The 14,632-nt window shown below is 38.8% G+C and overlaps 1 protein-coding gene across 1 annotated transcript; it reads left to right on the top strand.

Moving 5' to 3' along the window:
* The first annotated feature begins 431 nt into the window (after window positions 1-431).
* On the top strand, window positions 432-9,963 carry LOC306893736 (protein kinase C and casein kinase substrate in neurons protein 3). Its single transcript, XM_079455732.1, has 10 exons — window positions 432-1,016; window positions 2,727-2,794; window positions 5,122-5,278; window positions 5,666-5,901; window positions 6,191-6,346; window positions 6,521-6,696; window positions 7,433-7,553; window positions 8,134-8,207; window positions 8,553-8,632; window positions 8,720-9,963. Exons 2-10 carry the CDS (start codon window positions 2,735-2,737, stop codon window positions 8,827-8,829), a joined length of 1,170 nt encoding a protein of 389 aa, XP_079311858.1. The 5' UTR covers window positions 432-1,016; window positions 2,727-2,734; the 3' UTR covers window positions 8,830-9,963.
* Window positions 9,964-14,632: the final 4,669 nt, after the last annotated feature.

Genomic DNA, 14,632 nt, shown 5'->3' with positions numbered 1-14,632 from the left:
CACGTACAGTCCCACGGCTCCAAAAGAAACAGGTCTCTCAGGGCGGCAGTGTGGCTGTATATATCACGAGTAGGACCTTTAGGAGTCCGTTGATATCGCCTTTTCGAAATTCAACGAGACATAGTACATGTGCAGCGTGAAAGAAATTCGTGTTTCTTTATATATGCACAAATACTTTTTATATTGCTTTTACATGGGAGCTGTTTTTTTCTAGATAAAAACAATAACTTTTACATTTCTCATCCAATTTGTGCCTGACGAGCTTTTTCACAATTCTTTAGGGCAATTATTAGAGAGCGAAAACCATAGGAAACTATACAAAACATTGAAATCGGTTAAGAATGTAAATGTTATTGTATATTTATACAGATAAACAGGGCAGCTCTTCCATTCACCAAAATGTTTTGGCCCTTCCCAATATGGCGGCTGATTCGTCACAGCCATGAGTGGTCCATACAGCAGCTGTATTTTTGTCTATGGAGCCATAAATGCAGAGATAGTTTGGGGGCTATGCCAGTGTGGGTAAATTCTTTGCCCTGCACAATCTGATCTCTAGGTCTTTTCCCATACAGTACAGTTGTTCTAGATCAAATAAAGTTTCTTGATTTGAATCTTTGTCCAAATCGAGGTAGGATGACAATCTATGATTGTGTGCTCAGTTGAGAGAGAGAGAGCGAGAGCGAGAGAGAGAGAGATAGAGAGGGAGGAGTGTTGTCATGAAGTATGATCCACAGAGCGAAAAGTCTGGCTGACTGCAGCTGCTTTGGAAAGAGGCGTTCTGGAGAGAGAAAGAGAGAGAGAGAGAGAGAGAGAGAGAGAGAGAGAGAGAGAGAGAGAGAGAGAGAGAGAGAGAGAAAGAAAGAAAGAAAGAAAGAAAGTGACAGGAAGCCGGTGACTGTGGTTCAAATACAGAGAATACACGTAATATAATCCGTATGGTGATTTTTAAAGGGGAAAAGCAAGCAGGAAAGGGATAACCTGTAACTTTTTTAAAAGTCAAAGCAAACAAGTTTAAGGTAAGTCTGTTATCTTCCTTTTCATTCTCCGTCATATATTCTTTGTGTTTTATTATGTCCACATTAGAAATTTGCATTGATGAGGTCTGCAGGATACATAGACTACTACTGTCCTATGTATTCATAAGTCGCTATATATTTCTTAAGTGTGTGGGTGTGTGTTGAGTTATGTGTGACACTCAAAACGGGACAAGGGGAGGAGAGAGAGCGAGCCAGGGTGGGTGAGGGGTATTGGGGTTTGTGGGGCTTTGTAAAGGGGAAGACAAGAGCAAGTACACTTTAAGTGAAGAGATATGCAGATTCACACAAACATCATTATTGTATTTTCAGAGTACTCCGTCCTCACCAAATTACAGTGAACCTTTTAAATCTTTTAGGAAATAAAAAAAAGTTAGATTTCCACTTTATTATGACTTTTGCCTAGTTTGATCCATTCAAAAGTACTTTGTTCTCTCTAAAATCAGATTATGCCCTTCTTTATGTCATGCTGTTCTTGAAAAATTTTCCTTTTGTACTTGACGACTTCCATAGTTCAAATTACTATATATAGTAATCATTGTCACACCATTTTATAAAACAGGGCCACCAGTGTTCTCACTCCAGCAGATGTGTTCATCAGGATCATTCTATACTTTGAATCCACATTCAATAGTGTCAATAGTAAATGTGTACAGCAGACATTCTTTACGAAGAACATACACACTTCTAAAATCTGTTTAAAACATGTTGGCCCCACAGAAAATTGAGATGAAGATTGTTAGTTCGGTAGTTCTCTGAGACCTCAAAGCTGTCTGGAGGGAGAAGAACAGGAAGTGAGGTCAAAGGTCAAATATAGGGTAATTTATGCTACCCATGACCCCTGCCGTGGGAAAGGGGGATAAGACCCCTGAGAGGGAAAGACAGGAAACAGCAATGACCACTCATTTCCTTCATCTCCTTCTTTTGACATGTTGTGATAAAATGTGGTTTATTGCATTTACAGACACAAATGACAACAGGCGCATGTATGGTTGTCAATGGCGAGGTTTACAGCATGTGTGTGACAGCTTGTGTTGGCATGTTTGCCATCCACATGTGTTGGTGTTTGCAAGCACATGTGTCAATGAGCTCATGAACATGTGTTCCTTCAAGAGGTGCGTGTGTGTTTGAGTATGTGTTGCTATTGGTGAACTTCACCCCTGTTTATTTTGGGATGGCTCAAGTTTCAAAGCCAGGGTTTGTGGATCAAGCAGACACCAGCAGAAAATGACTGTCCTTCTGGCTAATAAAACCCATCCCTTTAGCTCTCATGTACAACATTTAGATTAAAATGTTTTGAGCAATTTCAGATTTTTATTATAGAAATCTAGAAAGCTCTTTGATCTACTGTAAACAGACTTAAGTAACTGTCTGTATTTTCATAGGGAATAAGACTAGGAGGCAATTAAACTTGGTAGCTGCGCTTTCTGCCGCAGTTCGTAAAATGTCGTTTCAATAGAAGAAAGCTCGTAAAACACCAAACTCTCCCAGCTTGTTATTAGACTGCACAGTATGAGATTCAGCTGTCACACATATCTGACTTTTGCATTCATATTTACCCCACATTCGGAAAAAATTCCATCGGTGTCTCCAGCCTCCAGCCACAGAATGTATGGTCAAATGAAGAGGACTTTAGCTAAATAAAAACTAAGATTGATATTTTGTTATTTAGTATCTCGTTCTCTGTTTTAGACACCATCATGTCAACGGTACCGGCAGAGACGGGCCCAGAGGATGCCAACAATCAGAGTTTCTGGATGGTAAGTGAGTCAGACAGCAGTGAGTCAGATAGGGTTATGAACCTTTTGTTTTGGGTTTTGTATCATCTGACCGATTATGTGTAATGTGGCTGAAGTAATTTGTCTTTATACAAATATACATTTTATAGTTAAGCAATAACATGAGAAGATTTTCTTTAGATGTAAAACAATTTTTTTTTCTTTTTTGTAGTTGTTGAGACTATGCTGCTATGTGTTATGCAGTTAAACCTTTAATCTCAGTCTATAAATCTTGTCCTTTGTTCCTCCACCCATTTTAATTAGCTCAGCTTTTGTCTCTCAGCTCCTTTATTGGTTCGCTTTTCTGTTCTCCAATAATTTGTTGGAATATTGCGGTAATTTGCCATTTATATCCCATTTTCATAGCTTTGCTATTCATTTCAACATTGTAAAAACCTGTTTGAAAAAAATACTGTAATTCTACTATTTATATGTTATGTTTATACAATAAAATGAATTTATTTTAAAGTGATAGTTCACCCAATAACGTAACCATTTACTCACCCTCTTTTGTGATTTCAAACCTGTATAGCTTTCTTTCTTCCGCAGACCATAAAAGAAGAATGTTGGTAACCGCACAATGGCGGTACCCATTCACTTCAAAACCAAGGCAACTGAGCGGGTAGCGCAGTTTTTCGGTTCCCAACATTCTTCAAAAAATCTTCTTTTGTGTTCTGCGGAAGAAAGTCAAACAGGTTTAAAACCACAAGAGGGTGAGAAAATGATGACAGAATGTTTATTTGTGAGTGAACTATCCATTTAATATCCATATCTGTTTGTTTCAGGGGTTTTCAAACTTTTGTCAGCTGAACCCCTTTGACCTAAATAATTTACTTGAAGTTCCCCCTGAGATGTACTATCCCTGAGGAAGTAAATATTTCAATAATATCACAAATGCATGTTGAACTTTAAAAACAGTTTTTTTTCTGTTTTGCAGTTTTTATTAGTAGTATTCACATAAACAGCATTTTTCATGCATCTGATTGTGTCTTGCATATGTATTCAAGGGGACCTTTCTTCTGCTTAGCATTAATGCAGAGTCTTCTGCAGTGATTGATTGTTACTTATCAGTGACATCTAGAGCTCTCAGTGCTGCGTTGAGAGCTGCGTGCAGCTGTTTAAGATTCTCATCAGCTCACTTCTAGCCTCTCTTAGCCTGTTTTGCTGAGTTGCCGTCTCTTCTGGAGCCAGGCCAGTGGTACAGTTTTGGTAGAAGCCTTGTACTCTCCAGGCAATGATGTTCGGTTAGCAACCAGAATTATTTTGTTTTGGACGGCCTGCGGAGGTTTCAGTTGTACGTCGTACCTTGAAATTGCCTGGCTGCTGACCAGAAACATTTTTTTGTGTTCCTGTGAGACACTGTGATTGCTTAACCCCAGTATCTGCAGAATATTGCTGCATGCAGTAAGGAAATCTGATGTGTTTAATCCAGAACTGTCACAGACTGAATGGGGTCGATTTTAAATGGGCTTGTCTGTTCTATAAAACTGTTCATCTGATTTGAGGCTTGCTGAATGTACCAGGGTGTCATATTCTCTTTGACAGGGGTTTTGTTATTTGTTAGATTTTTGTAATGCTCTGATTGGTTGGCAGGTGTTGCTCTGCATTGCTCTTGGCCTGAGATGAGATTCCTCAGCTGTTTTTACTTTTTCTCAGACCGAGGAAAGAACGTGGCACAAACCGCAGCTGAAGAAAAGAGCAAATCTGAAAGAAAGAAATTGAGAAGAAACAGCACAGATGGAAGATGCAAAATAACAGGATGAACTGATAAAACTGTAGGAGTTTTCGGTTTACGGTTTACGGTTACCGGCATATAAAGAAACAAGCTCCACATCAGCAAACAAGATGACCACTCTGGAAATGTCATTATGTTTACTCTCCTCCCTCATTTATCCTTTTATTTCAGTTAATCAAACCCTTTCACAGCTCTGCCCATGTGATGCTCCACTTACCGTGGCCTGAATTCTCTCGACTCGCTGCTGCTCATCTAGTCACAGATGTTTTGGGGGATAATGTTTGAATTGAGCTCTGTTTTTCCACACCACATGCTGTCTTCAAGCGTTTGTATAAGAAAAAAAGCTCACACTACTCTAATGGTTCATCTACTCCATAGCAAACAAACCCAGTAACCTACTGGAAGAGAAATTGGGTCAATCACCCAAAAGTAGAAGTAAAAATATTTCCGTGTCTTGCAGTAAATGCCTCATTTTGGACAGCTCCCGTTAGGATAGATGTCATTTATTTTCTCTCATGTTTGTCTTTTCTCTTTGTATTACAATCCTTCCATGTTCTCTCTGTTTGTCTATCAGCCAGGGAACTACCATCGGACAGTGAAGCGGACCGAAGACGCCTTCCAGGCATGTAATGATATAGTGGCATGTTTTCAAGAAAGGGCCAGGGTTGAGCGGCAGTATGCTCAGCAACTGAGTGAATGGAGTACCAAGTGGAAACCCCTAGTGGATGCCAGTGAGTACTGCAGAATTGCATATATGTAAAGAGTGTATTTGCAAAAAACGTTTTTAAAAATGTTTAACTTCGTTAGTTAGCTGTATTTTTATATTATTATTTAATCAAAACAACCAAACTGCAGTTTGATTGGGATTACTTGGAAAAACATAAAAAACATGATATTATATATAACTAAGTAATCTGTTTTTGCAAAAAAACTCTTAATTTATATTTTTCAAGTATATATTGTGTATATATGTATATACTGTGTGTTATATTTTAAAACATAGTTTGTGCAACAGAATACTACTCTCTGTGTTATGAAAAAATGAACGCTACGATGTCACAAAAACACTATGATTGAACGCTGTTGTAAGGGCTTTGCTATGTTGCGTCTTCTTCCAGGTCCTCTTTATGGCTCTCTTATACGAGCATGGCAGTGTTTTCTGTCTTCTGCTGATCGTCTCTCCTCACTGCACTCCTCCATCTGTCGGTCTTTGGTGTCGGAGGATGGAGATCGCATCCGGACATGGCAGAAGGAGACTTTCCATAAGAAGATTTTTGGAGGTTTCAAAGAGTCCCAGGATTTTGAAACGGGTTTCTCACGTGCACAGAAGCCCTGGGCCAAGCGACTGAAGAAGGTTGGTAGTAATGCATACACACATTTTTCATTCATATCATGGGCATCTGTTTAAAATTAAATGTATTAATTAAAATTTTCTATATTTAAAGGTCAATATCAATATTTACATGTTTTATTATATTTAATTATTATCCGTCACATAGCACCTAGTTTTAATTCCACCATATTGTTTGTTGTTAATGTGCTATTTGTATAGTAAGTAAAAAATACTAGAATCATAGGGTTATAATTCCTTTTAGAAAGTTCAAAGAAACCTTACCTCCATAAACGTGCATGTCTTGTAACAGCTAGAGAAGGCCAGGGCAGCTTTTCACAAAGCCGGCCGCAAGGAACACATGGCACGCGAGCGGGAGGCCCACGCCCAAGGCAACCCTGACATTGCGATCGAGAAACAAAGGAAGATCCAGGAAGAGACGGAACTGGCCCACCAGGAAACCGAGAAAGTGAGTGAATTGGGAAGATGGGTTATGTCAGATCTGGCCCTAATGGTGCAGTGAAATGTACTGCCAGCCACAATATATGTCACACTTAACAAGCAGGGATTTATCACCACACTCTAGAGAAAAGGCAGTTCAATGCAGTGACTGCACCGATCGATTGCACGTTCCTCTTTGCAGGTGCGAGCCCGCTACGAGAAGGTTTTGGAGGAAGTGACACGTTACGCTCCACGCTACATGGAGGAAATGGAGTCTATCTTTGACCAATCGCAGGAGGAGGAGCGGAAGAGGATAAGCTTTCTTAAACAGGCTTTTCTGTCAATCCACAGACACTTGGATGTCACTAATAATGAGAGGTGTGTGAGATGTGAATGCAAGTGCATTTTATCTACATGTTTTATATTTACTTTCTATAAAAACACCCCTTAATATCTAAGTTTTTCATCTAACAGGTGAGGTCTTTTTAATATCTCTATTATTTCTCTTAGACATCAAGAGTTTAATGGAAAACGTTATAAATATGTTTTTTCTGATATCTTGAAGAATATAGGGCAGCAAACATTTCTGGGGCCCTGGGGCATTTGTCCAAATATATATTTCTTTGTGTTCAACCAAACAAATACAATTATACAGGTTTGGAACAACTAGAGAGTAATTCATGACAGAATTTTCATTTTTGGGTGAACTATCCCTTAAAGTCTCCTGCATCTCCGTTACAGTATTTCTCCTGAGAAAATTGTCAAGTCCTGAATCGAGATCATATTATTGAAGATTTTAACTCCTCATCACATTTCGCAAAATCCAGATTATTAGACCTATTTATAATTCTACAATAGTTCTCCATACATGTATTGTCACATTTGTTTCTATATTTATATCTCCAAAGCAATTTAGGAAAAACATCTGAGTTGATAATTAAATAAAATAAAGAGCAAGCATGTTTTACATATTATGTAAGGATATTAAGGATATTACCAAAATATGTACAAAATAACATGATGATAATTTCTGTTTTGCAGTGTAAATACTGTTGACTTACAATTTATTTACCATATGTGCAATATAGTTTTGAGTTTTCTCTCTGTCTTAAAGTGTGAAAGCAGTCTATAACGAGCTCCATGACACTCTGATGTCCATCAGTGAGCAGGAAGATTTGCGCTGGTGGAAGAACACACATGGGCCAGGCATGCCCACAGACTGGCCTCAGTTTCAGGTATTTATGTATTTCATTTGTTAGGGGTTGCCAGGTTATTTCTAAAATAGCATTTTCAGGATGGCTGCTAACATGTTCTCAGATGTTACTACTTGCTTACTGGACCAGTCTTGAGAGCCCACCTTCAAATATTTACATTGTGGTATCTTATAGCTGGAGATTTTTAACCATTTTATCATGTGTTATGTCTTCATTTATCACTAACAATCTGTGATTTCGTACCATCTGTATGATGGGTCTGGATGAGTTACATGCCAAATGGCAGGCCGAAGAGTTGTCAAAATTTTCCGTTTCCCCCTGGACTAAATGACTAAACAATGTTCCCAGCCTCCTTGGCACTCACCACTAATAAACTTTGTTCAGTTTTAGAGTGGCAATTCTTGTATATTTGATTAATGTGTGGGTATTGTTTTGAGGCTAATTTATTCATATCAGTATGCTGTGAATGAGGGTGTTAAAGTTGTGTCATCTAGTATATTTATGGACCTCACAAAGGCGCATCCACAAATAGACTTTGTTCTGTAGTGCCAAAACACTTTTACTCCTTCACTGACTCTGTCTGTTGTTATCTCTATTTTAGGAGTGGACTCCAGACAAGAAGCATAAAAGGGGAAACAAGGAGGTGGAGCAGAAGGTAGCGGTGATGGAGAGAAGGTCAGTCGATTGCTCTTCATTTGGGTTTGCTACTTGAATGCTGTGGGGCTCTTATAACACAGGACATGGCTGTTGTTGTATGTGAACAGAGACGTTTCCACAACTTAATACTGTGAATTGTTTGGTTGTTTTCACATCTATAACCTAATACTGAATCTATACAATATTGCTTTCTCAATCAATAACTGAACGTTAAGTTGTAAATTAATTTATATTGGATCATACACAAGAATGCTGGGATATTTGAACAGTATGACTGAGAATTTACGTATTTCAATTCGTTAAAATCTTCAGGTTAGCTGTAATGTTATTGATGTTAATGTATGTTTTCCCTCCTTGGGTCAGTGTTATGATTGGAGGAGTGAGGGTCAGAGCTCTTTATGACTATGTTGGACAGGAAACAGATGAATTGTCCTTTAAAGCAGGTAAGATGTCTTGATGTCTCGTGTCATTGAATGTGCCTGTCCTCACATTGTTTTTGACACTGTTTGCCTGTATTTTTATGGGTACAGGTGAGGAGTTTCTGAAGATTGAGGATGAGGATGATCAGGGTTGGTGCAGAGGCATGCTGGATGGTGGAAAAGAGGGCTTGTACCCGGCTAACTATGTGGAGGTGGTGTAGAAGCACAGGACAGCACAGAGCTCCATCTCACAGTCCTGATGCTAATGCTTGTTAAGAGACCCCTGCCTGTAAATGAATACAGCTTTGGGGTCCTTAAATGTCTGCAGGTGCCCAGGTTTATGCCTGTTTTACAGCCATTTTTATTGAAGTTTGCTTTGTTTTTTCTGAATCGGGTAATGGATGCTATGCAGATACGCGATAAAAGTTGATGTGTGAAGCTTAGGATGGAAAAAATGCTACCAAATGGGCTTTCAATAATATCTTGAGAAATAAATTATATTGTGTTATTGTGTGCCATCCCTCCTGAAAAGACCATCATAGCTGGTCACCAGCGTATGTTGTGATTTTGCTACCACCATCTAGACATCTTCAGTCTCGCATAGAGACGGCTGGCATGTAATGTAATTTGTGTCTGTGATGGACTTTTCATTAGGGATGTTGTGGCTTTAATGGAGACGATCAAAATAGAGAATTTTATATATTATTTGAATAGGTACTGAAATCCTATAATATAAAGACAGAATATGAAGAGCATTGGTGCATGAGCCTACACGTCAGTATTTTTGATGACACCAAAGACTTTATTGCTTATTGACATTTTATCAATAACATATTTCCTATGATGACTCACACTATGGACATTAAATGATATCTGATCCCTGTGTAAAGGGGGCCATGTGGTTAGTGATGTATTCATTGATTTGACATTGTGTCGTGTTTATCTTCTGTTGTTTTGTTTGTTGTTTGTTTCACATAGCAGTTTTAGTTACACTAAGGCAGTATTAATCATCACCCCTTTAAAGTGAGACTTATGAAGGCCTCTTCTTGTTCATTTCTTTTATGTGTAATGTCATGATATCCAAAGATTGTGTATGCAACCGAGGGTGATGTCTGTACGAGTACATGTAAGTATGCACCATCCCTAATTTAATGCAAATACTACCAGTATTAAAAGGGATACAGATTACAGTGAGGCTTTGTCATTTTCAATCATCTTGGAATATCTTTTATTACATGCAGATTATACATATGCATTATGCACATTTCATATTTCCCGAGGCCGTGTTCCGCAACTGCATCTGCAAATATATGGGGCTGTAAATAAATTTGTGTCATGTGAGAAATACTGCACTCATATCTCGGGATTTTAGATCATGTGCACCCTGTAGCACGTGTCTCAATTATGATCATTCAGTGTGTTGCAGTGCTTGTCGCACACATTCTTCCTCACATACACAGATTTGTCCCGCATCACAGAGTACGTGAGTCAGAAATGTGCCCACTCTGAGCTTTTCACAGGGTCAGTTTTCTTCCCCGCGCTGTTTTGATCAACATTAACCTTTCACTTTTGCGAGCAGAAATAACGCTCATGCTAAGCGGTGCTGGCATGAGCTATGAGTAGATTAATGACGCAACCGATTTTGTTGTTCGAGAAATGTGGTTTTACTTCACAGTTTCGTAAACTCAACAAACACGGTGTTTATTTGGTAAAAATGATTCAGAACACAAAGGAGACGGTTTGCTTATTCACTCTTGTTGTCTGCACGCATGCATGGACTGCACAAATACAAAATTATTGCACAGTTTCACAAAAAAGCATCAGTGTCAAAGTATCTACTTATAACATGTAGGCCTATATTTTGGTGAATATCTGAGGTGCAGAATATTCCGCACTAAATAAATTAGTAGGCATGAGGAATGTTGGGGGTTAATAGGGGTATAGATGCTGGAGGCCATGTTAGCGGGTCCTGTAATTCAGCCGATTAATTAGACATGCCCCTCACCCGCCCTCCAAAGATTAACTAACTCGTTCATCACAGGGGCACCTTGGGGGACGGATTTTGCCAGAAGAGGAGCAGCATCAACGGCACACTTAAGAGACATAAACACAAAGAGTAAATACCGATATTTACTCACCTTATACAGGTATTATGACGTTTGCAAAATCAACAGTAACGAATGTTCACAACGTACCGATCTGATGATTAACAGGAAGCGTTCTGATTCGCTTAAGAGAGATTACGACCGCTGTCTGTCCACATTTGTGTTTGTTGTTTACGGAGTCTAGGGGCGCAATTAATGTTTATTCAGTGAGATCTCCCTCGCGAAATGAAATGGCACACTACACACTCTTAGCAATATACAACAATGACAAATTAGATGTTTATGTTTGCTGTTTGATCACTGTCTTACTGGACATTATTGTGTAGGCCTACTGTTGCTGTCAGCAGTTGGCAAAATTTACCTGAACACTTTACAGCTACTGCTTTAGCCAAAGACATTTCACGTTTTTTCACATAGAACATTAGCCCGCAAAGTAAAAATGTGGGAATCTTCAAATCTATTTTCTTATATTTCCTTTATTCACAGAACCCCGTCTAATCGTGTAATGCATTAATACATTTTATCTATATTCCAATTCATCGAGCTGGATTTTATGGGTCTGTATTATTTTCAGTGGGTAGCGAGTGCCTCTCACATTTCACAATTCGCTTGCCAGGATGCTTTCATAAGCTGATTACCTTACAATCCTGATGTGCTGTATTTATTATTTAAAGTGGGCATTGGGCAGTTGTTACGTAACCCCTACAGAAATAGATGGCAAGGCCTAAATCTTGTAGTAGAGTAAGTGGATAATCTCAGCCAGCAGATGGCGCTGTGGTTTCATACAACAGTCAGTACACGGACAGTTGTGCACTGTACCCTGTACACTGACATCTAACACTCACTTGTACATTTTCCTCCACAAGCACGTTAGAGCCCATAAAATGCAGATTTTAAATTGAAGTGAGAAAACGATATAATTAATTTGATGGGATGGTTGTGCGTGATGCTTTTGCAGCCAGATAACTCCAGACGTCTGTATTGATGTTTATTTGTACAGAATCGGATCGTGAGGTCTACTGATCCTTTAAGAAGACAAACATGTGTGCGTGGATGTATGTTGATGATCTTAATTCCATAAGTTTCACGGTTTAGTGATAAATGCACATAAATGTCTATATATGTGGGGGAATGACTCACGCAGCATATGAGCAGTTGAGCAATCTGTCATTCACAGACTCCCCCTCACAGTCCCGTGTGTGTGTGTGTGTGTGTGTGTGTGTGTGTGTGCGTATTTATGAAAGAAACATAAACCGAAAGATCAAGTGGGAAAAGGTCGGTGTACAAGACTACCATATAGAATATCTTCATATTCATATTTGACTATCAGGAGTTTCTATTTCTTGGCTTTATACCAGTGTTTTTCAACTAGGTAGCCTGAAGATGACTTAAATTATTTAAATGAAAGGCAAGCATTTATTTAAGTTAACTACAAACCAAGAGATTTTCTTCACATTTGTTTATATTTCTCGTTTCTGTTCTCTGTCTGTTTTTCAGCAAATATAAATCTTTCTATTTATGCCAAGCTATAGAATATTTTCGCTGGCTAGAAATTCTGAATGGGGTGGGGTGGTCTGGCGCAAAAAGGTTGAGATCCCCTGCTTTACACAGGATTGCTGTGTTCAGTTCTTTTAAAAATGTGCCTGTCTTTTCAGCATAGGAGGAAGATAAAACGCAACTAGGCCTATGTGTGCAACAAAAACGATGTAATGAAAGCGTAATGAAATACTTTCAATCTAGAGCAAGACATCAGTCTTCACTGCTGCACAGTCAAGTTTCCTGACCCCCTACCTGCTTCCATTATTTCTGAAATGGAAAACTCACATTAGGCTGAATTGTCATCCAAAAGGAAATATCCACCAAGATGACAAATTCATCAGTCACGCTGATCCCTGAAGCTGTAGTGAGAGAGCACCGAGTTAGAAGACAGCTGGATTTGTCATACAGTCAGGGCTGTGTGTTACACTGTCAGCCTAATTCCATGTAACCCAGTTTGTGTGTAAAGAAACCCATTTTTATTCCAACTGGCCTATAGCACACAACTGGCATGTGGAGTAGATCTGGAAGCTGGAATCGAAAAGGGTCAGTTCACCTAAAACGCTGCCATTATTTACCACATTATTTATGTTGTTAAATCAGAAACATGTCATACAAGACATGGCATTTGTTTTAGTCCTTTTTTGAATCAGGGTTCAAGGCTTAATTTAGGACTTTCTTCACTTCCCCCATAATGGAGTCCATTTCCTCCGTGTGTTAAGAAGCTTATTGTGTCACATCATATAAAAACCTTTGACAGAAAGTAGTGGAGCTTGGAGTCATCTTTCACACTAACAGCATGAGTGGGATAGACAGAAAGTGTGTGTACTGGGTAGGTTAAAGGATGTGAAGAGATTGCTGACTTCAGTTCATCTGCTCAATTCTTTAACTCCCTGAAATCTGTAATCAGGAAAATGGTTATTCTAGCCTCTCAATTAGCCTAATTAAGATGTTGGCTAGCCACAGAGGAGAGACGTTATTCTTTGTTTATTTGTGTGTGTGTGTGTGTGTGTGTGCGTGCGTGCGTGCGTGCGTGTTTCCAAAACCATGTGAAAACTCTTTAGTCACAGTTGTATTTTTATTTCTAATGCTAAAATAATTGTTGTTATCCATGAATTTTCGAATAAGCTGTTTCACAAGAAAAGCACTTTATTGTTTTTGCATTCGGATGAACAATTACAGTTATTTGATCACACTCCTTAATAGAAACTTAAGTTTTTATGGTTAAACATTTTGTGATATTAATTTCTTAAGTTGAATGGCTGGCTCAAATTGGGCAAAAAATATAAATAGACTACTTAGTTATTTTAGTTATTTGCCTAATAAATTAGAGTATTTGACAGATTACTAAAATATAAAAAAAAAACTTTTTATTTTTAATTATGATTTAATATTTAAATTTTTTTTACTTTATTTTAAAAGAATAAATTGTGACCCACGGCAAGTCTTTTTTTGTGTGATTTGCTGTTTTCTATACAAAATCATCCTACATAATGTAAACATTCTGTGAAAGTATGACCTTGATATCTGAGCAAATCCATTGATTGAAACCATGGTGAAATGAATGCTTGAATCAAACTTCAATGCTCATTATCTCATAATTAGATTTTGAGACTGGCCTGGATTTCACAGACAGGGTCAGAATTTGTATAGCACTGTATATAAGTGTGTTTGTATGCGTGAATGTATAGTTACACACCCTTGGATATCAGTGCACGATTTGCTAGATTTGCTAGTCGTAGATAAAGCTGCGGGAGGAGGAAGATATCCAAGAAAGAAAGAAAGAGAGTTATGGCGTCCATTAGCAGAGAGCTGGAGCATTGTAGAGGTTAATCATTACTTCAGCATCACTTCTTCAACTGAGAGCCAGATGGCTGAATGGAACCCTCCTGGATATAGTGCAAGAGCTCAGAGTAGCACCCCCTGCTGGACTACACACACACACACACACACACACACACACACACACACACACACACACACACACACACACACACACACATACGCGCATACTCCAGATTTCTGCTCCTCCACAGTGAGTCTGTTCCGCCTGAAGACTGGAGCTCCCCAGTGCCGAGCAGAACGGCAGAGTGAGCACGAAGCTTATTTGCCACAGTGATAGCTGTGTTTCCACAACTCTAACAGGTTTAGGGAAATATCATGTGTATTGACTGACCGACATCACTCAAACTGTTGGTACACAGAGCGCTCTGAAGGCCTGATGTCTTCTTGTTTAGAGGTAAACAGATTGACATTGATCTTTGTTAGATTTCCAGAATTTGTGTTATGGGTAATTATGATGCTTATATTTTCTTTCTTGTTTTCCCCTAAAGCCTAAACAGTCCCCTGTCACTCTTCCACCCCTCATCAGTATGTCTGTCTT

This window comes from Barbatula barbatula (genome assembly GCF_947034865.1).
Source record: "Barbatula barbatula genome assembly, chromosome: 5".
Lineage (NCBI taxonomy): Eukaryota > Metazoa > Chordata > Actinopteri > Cypriniformes > Nemacheilidae > Barbatula > Barbatula barbatula.
Note: the sequence above shows the minus strand (reverse complement) of the source record. Positions and strands in the feature narration are given on the sequence as shown.